This window comes from Nannospalax galili, unplaced genomic scaffold (genome assembly GCF_000622305.1).
Source record: "Nannospalax galili isolate Female #2095 unplaced genomic scaffold, S.galili_v1.0 scaffold290, whole genome shotgun sequence".
In the NCBI taxonomy this organism is placed as follows: Eukaryota; Metazoa; Chordata; class Mammalia; order Rodentia; family Spalacidae; genus Nannospalax; species Nannospalax galili.
The window spans coordinates 411,677-418,006 of record NW_008331486.1 but is presented as its reverse complement, the minus strand read 5'-3'; the positions used below and the strand labels follow the sequence as shown (position 1 = coordinate 418,006).

The following is a 6,330-nucleotide window of genomic DNA, read 5'->3' as shown; positions in this document are numbered from 1 at the left end:
TATTTCTCTTCTTTTTTCAGATCTGAAATTCCCTTTTTGCAGCTGATGTAGATTTTTAAAAATATCTTATTATTTTTATTTTATGTGTATGAGTGTATTGCCTGCATGTGGGTAAGTGCACCTGTGTCATGAAATGCCTGCGGAAGACAGAAGATGCCATCGGATTCCCTGGAACTGGAGTTAAGGACAGTTGTTAGCTGCCATGTGGGTGCTAGGATTTGAACCCAGGTCTTCGGCAAGAACAACCAGTATTCTTAACCACTGAGTCATCTCTTCAACCCCATGATGTGTATTTTTTATGGCTAACAAAAACAAGACAGAAGTAACTGAATTTGTGTTGTTGGGCTTGTCCAGCAGGTCAGAGATGCAGCCAGTCATTTTTGGAGTTGTCCTTGCCATGTACCTGATAGCAGTTTCAAGCAATGCCCTACTAGTGTTTGTTGCTTGCTCAGACCCAAGGCTTCAGACTCCCATGTATTTCCTTCTCAGCCAGCTTTCCTTGATTGACATATCTCTAACAACCATAACTGTTCCTCAGATGCTGGTACACACACTGTCTGTGAATCGAACCATTTCCTATAAGTCCTGCATGATACAGCTATTCTTCTTCATGGCTGTGGGCAGCATGGAAGTCTACTTGTTGGCTGCCATGGCATATGACCGCTATGTTGCCATCTGTGAACCTTTACGATACTCTGCCATTGTCAGCCATCTCCTCTGTCTGCGCATAACCTTGACCTCATGGGTGGTTGTCAGCCTTAACAGCCTCCTATATACTCTGTTGGTCACCCGTTTAACCTTCTGTGGAAACCAGGTGACCCACTTCTTCTGTGACATCACTCCTCTGCTTAAGCTCTCCTGCACCAGACCAGTGGTCAATGAAATGCTCATCTTCACAGAGGGTGTAGCTGTGGTGGGCAGCCCCTTCTTCTTCATTTGGGGTTCCTATGTCCGCATAGGTATTGCCATAGCCCACATGCACTCAGTTGCTACCTTGCACAAAGCTCTGTCCACCTGCAGCTCCCACATCCTAGTTGTTGTTCTGTTGTTTAGCTCTTTGGCTCATACGTACCTTAAGCCATCCTCTAGCTATGACTTAGAACAGGATCGACAGGTTGCCATCTTCCATACACTAGTTGCTCCTATGCTAAACCCACTAATCTACAGCCTCAGGAATCAGGAAGTTAAAGGAGCTCTGCAAAGGCTATTTAGGAAACTCTGCATCCCAGGAAACTTCCAGGCTGGTTTTCAGGCTAACAAAAAATGGCAGCACATCTCCTGAGAATAACGGGTTAGTTTGAAACCATCAGATAGGTGCGCTATTCTCTTAAACACTGATATGAATAATATTCCCATGGAATAATCTTTGCTATTACCTCCCTATTGTTTGGATTTGGAAATAAATGAGTTAATGAATAAAAGGTTCTGAACCCCTTTGAATGATCTAGAATCTCATCATGTTGGAACTGAGAAGAAATTTTGAAAGCACTAAACCTAAATATTGTCTTTTTCTTGTATAAAATGTAACCTGGTGAATAACTGAACCAAATAGTAACCAATCAGATTGGCTTATAAACTTCCAATCTTTTAGTGGTGATTTGTCATATATTGTCCTTTAGAGAGTATTCAATGTGAATTATAGGACTGCTATTCAGAAGAATTAATCTTGAATAAATCATGGAATAGATATCTCTTTCTAAAAGTTGCAATATTTTTATTAATTATTTTTACTTAATAACATTTACAATCTCTCATTTCAACAACCTTTCATCTTACCTTAATAGCAGGATCAATGCTTACCATGACTGAATTATTGCATTTTACCTCTTTGGGGACTTATAAAACATAGTATAGGTCACTGATAACAGAGATTGGAGGAGGGTCTCCCAGTACAGTAGCTGACACCAGGAGCACGTGTTTGGATTAAAATCAGGCATCACCACTCCCAGGGGTTATTATGTGTTTAAAAATAATATTTTTATTGATTCTTTGGAGATTTCATACAGTGTGTTTTGATCATATTCATACTCCCTGCCTCACCTCCTTCTCATATCCAGTCCCAACACAATGACTACCTCACTTTATGTTCTCTATTATTTTTTTAAAAAAACTTTATTGAGAATTTCATACATACATATGTGTTTTGATCAAATCCACACACACTCCCTCCCCTCCAACACCTCCTATATATCATATCTCATATCTCCCCATCTCTTTTTTCTGACAACTTCATGTTCTTTCTTTCTTTCTTTCTTTCTTTCTTTCTTTCTTTCTTTCTTTCTTTCTTTCTTTCTTTCTTTCTTTCTTTCTTTCTTTCTTTCTTTCTTTCTTTCTTTCTTTCTTTCTTTCTTTCTTTCTTTCTTTCTTTCTTTCTTTCTTTCTTTCTTTCTTTCTTTCTTTCTTTCTTTCTTTCTTTCTTTCTTTCTTTCTTTCTTTCTTTCTTTCTTTCTTTCTTTCTTTCTTTCTTTCTTTCTTTCTTTCTTTCTTTCTTTCTTTCTTTCTTTCTTTCTTTCTTTCTTTCTTTCTTTCTTTCTTTCTTTCTTTCTTTCTTTCTCTCTCTCTCTCTCTCTCTCTCTCTCTCTTTCTTTCTTTCTTTCTTTCTTTCTTACTTTCTTTCTTTCTTTCTTTCTTTCTTTCTTTCTTTCTTTCTTTCTTTCTTTCTTTCTTTCTTTCTTTCTTTCTTTCTTTCTTTCTTTCTTTCTTTCTTTCTTTCTTTCTTTCTTTCTTTCTTTCTTTCTTTCTTTCTTTCTTTCTTTCTTTCTTTCTTTCTTTCTTTCTTTCTTTCTTTCTTTCTTTCTTTCTTTCTTTCTTTCTTTCTTTCTTTCTTTCTTTCTTTCTTTCTTTCTTTCTTTCTTTCTTTCTTTCTTTCTTTCTTTCTTTCTTTCTTTCTTTCCTTCTTTCTTTCTTTCTTTCTTTCTTTCTTTCTTTCTTTCTTTCTTTCCTCTCTCTCTTGTTCTTTCTTTTTTAATGGGGCATTTTGCTACTCTAACATTCCTCCCTCTGAATCAGGATATGCACTCACTTATAGGGATTTGGTGCTAGGAGCCACAGATGAGGGAGGATATACATCTTTTGTTTTTCTGAGTCTGTGTTACTTCACTTAGTATAACAGTTTCTAGATCCATCCATTTACCTGAAAATTTCACTATTTCATTTTTCTTTACTGCTGAATAGAACTCCATTATGTAAATATATCACATTTTTGTTAACCACTCATCAGTAGAGGGGAACTTAGGTTGCTTCCATCTCTTAGCTATTGTGAAAAGAGCAGCAACAAACATGGTTGTATAAGTGTCTCTATAATAGGATGAGTCCTTTGGGTATATGCCAAGGAGTGATATAACTGGGCCATATGGTAGGCTCTTTTTTAAAGTTTTTAATAGTTCTCCACACTGTTTTCCATAGGGGTGGCATGAGTTTGCAATGCCATCAGCAGTGAATGAGCATTCCCCTTTCTCCACATCCTCACCAACCTTTGGTATCATTTGTTCTCTTGATCCTAGCCAGTCTGATTAGGATAAGGTGAAACCTTAGGGTGGTTTTAATTTGCATTTCCCTAATAACTAACAATGTTGAACACTTTTTAAGAGTTCTTAGCCATCTTTATTTCTTCCTTTGAGAACTCTGTTTAGATCTTTAGCTCATCTTTTAATTGGGTCATTTGGTTTCTCAATTCTCTGTTTTTTGAGTTCTTTATACATTTCGGATGTTAAACCTCTGTCAGATGTGTCACTGATGAAGATTTTTCCCCACTCTGTGAGTTTTCTCTTCACTTTTTAAATTGTTTCTTTTGCTGTACAGATTTTTAGTTTAATGAGGCCCCACTTATGGATTGCTGACTTTAATTCCTGAGCAACTTGTCTGATTTAGAAAATCCTTTCCTACACTTATATCTTGTAAGTACACCTATATCTTGTAAGTTACTGCCAATGTTTTCTTCTAACAGTTTCCAAGATTTCCCATTCACATTGAGGTTTTTGATCCATTTGGAGCTGACTTTTGTGCAAGGTGAAAGATAAGGATCTAGTTTCATTCTTCTACAGGTGGAGATCCAGTTTTGCCAGCACCATTTGTTGAAGATGCTCTTTCCTTCAATGTGTGTTCTTGACACTTGTAAATTATCAGGTGGCTGAAATTGCATGCACTCGGGTTAGGGTCGTCAATGATGTTCCATTGACCTATGTGTCTATTTTTGTGCCAGTACCACACTGTTTGTATGACTACAGCTCTGTAGTATACTTTGAGATCTGGTATAGTAACCCCCCCCCAGTGTTCCTCTTTGTGCTCATGGTTGCTTTGGCTATCCAGTGTAATTTGTGCCTCCATATGAATTTAAGGATTTTTTTATTATTCTGTGAAGTATGTCATGGGGTTTGGATTGGGATTGTATTGAATCTATTTATTGCTTTTGGTAAGATGGTCATTTTCACAATATTAATTCTTCCAATCCATGAGCATGAGAGGGCCTTTCATCTCCTGGTGTGCCAAGGGTTTGAACCAGCAACCCCTGGTGAGGTGAGGATTGGGGGTGAGTAAGCACTCCGTTCGCCAGCCCACGCTGCCCCCATTACCCAGGGACACTCAGACGCAACGGGGAGTCTTAGTCAGGCAGAGACTCATTTATTGCAGGTGTTACAAAGCTTATAAAGGCACCTGGAACTCCCCCCCCGAGGGTGTATCTTAAGGGTGATCACACGCTGATCATGCACTCCTCAGCAGTGCGGAAGTGTTCTTCAGACTTTCAAAGCAAGCCAGGCCGCTCCCCCAGTAACTTCCTTTCGGACCGATGCAAGGTGGGGCCTTTAACTCCCCACAACAAGGAATGAGGTATTGCTACATGGTGCAACATGAATGAGTCTTAAAACCACCTTGATAAATGACAAGGCCAAATATGCTGAGAGGACTCTGTCAGCATATAACAGACACCACACACCCGTGTTTATCACAGTATTCACAACAGCCAGGCCATGGAACCAGTCTAGATACCCACCAAAAGATGAACAGATGAAGTAAATGTGATGGTGTTTTATTCAACCTAATAGAATGGATTTATGCCACTTGCAGGAAAATTGACTGGAGATCACTGTGTTAAGTGAAATTAACCAAACTCAGAAAGAGAAAAGTGGGAATGACTTTCTAGAAATGACATCTAAAGCCCTTACAAAATGATTTTTTTTGATAACCTTATGACCCAAGTTAATCATATGTTTTGAGAACATTTGGAAGTATGTACTCCTTCTAGTAAACCTATCAATCCTTCAATGATTTGGAATCCCGATGTAACTAACACAAGTGAAACTGAATGTATAGCTTTAATCTTAGACCACATTCCCTGTTTGTGACCAATTATGCCCCTGACTCAGAACAATGTTTGTGCCCATGAATCCTTGCGATTAGGCAGAAGACCACTAGGCCACACTGAAAGCAAGGATAGCATTGAAACAATGTACCCCACACTAGTGTCAAAAACAGCATGTGGACATAGGTTGATGATGTCTGTTTGTGTTTTTGTATGCTCTTCGGAGTCAATGGCCAGAAAATTAACCCCTTCCCTTGTAAACTCTGGTTAAAGATTCTTGGAGACAAAGTTCATCATTCCTTTCCCATACCCTGACTGGTGTGCTGTTCAATAAGTATAAGAGGCCAGGGGGCCAGGGCACTTCTGAGAGAAAGCAGAGCTCCTTAGAACAGATTGAGCTGCCTCTTGGTTAAGCAACCCAAAGAGGAAGAGTTTATGCAGCATGGCCACCGTGTTTTCTTCTTTAATCATTTCTTGATTCCCTCTCTAGTAGCCCAACAGGCATGTGAGAATGTGTCAATGGACACAAAAATGTACTTAAGCTTTCCAAAAGAAGCATAGTGTGTGACATCTGTTTGCCATAAGGAACTGGGCTTGAGTCCCCTGGCATTTACACCTGGCTGTTGCAAAGGCGGTACCTGTAGAAAGGGTTGACAAGACTTACAGCTATGTACAATCTTCTTTAGGTCCTTGATGGGAACTTGAGGAAACCTCTTTTGGAGTCTCCGCCAATTTACATGAGGTTATGTAACCCCTGGGCTTCATTAAGGCCTGCTGACAGGACCTAGGTGGAAGCCACCTTGTCTGCCTCTGCATTGCCTTGGGATAAAAGCCCAGGCAATCCTTGGTGCCCCCTAAGATGCTGTAAGAAGATAGGGCAGTGCTGTAGCACTTGGGGACAGGGTGGTTCCCTGGCCACCCAGCGAACTGAAGGGATGGGGCCCCTCCCTGAGCCACCTTCCACAAATGGGGCCTTTTCAGCTGTCCTGGAGCTGGTCGGGCGCACAGCCAAAGGTATTTTTTTTTTTAAA

At 39.7% G+C, this 6,330-nt stretch overlaps 1 protein-coding gene across 1 annotated transcript; it reads left to right on the top strand.

Annotated features, from left to right (window-relative positions):
- Positions 1-298: 298 nt before the first annotated feature.
- LOC103728172 (olfactory receptor 1L3-like) lies at positions 299-1,282 on the top strand. Its single transcript, XM_008826291.1, has one exon. It carries the CDS (start codon positions 299-301, stop codon positions 1,280-1,282), a length of 984 nt encoding a protein of 327 aa, XP_008824513.1.
- The last annotated feature ends 5,048 nt before the right edge of the window (positions 1,283-6,330 follow it).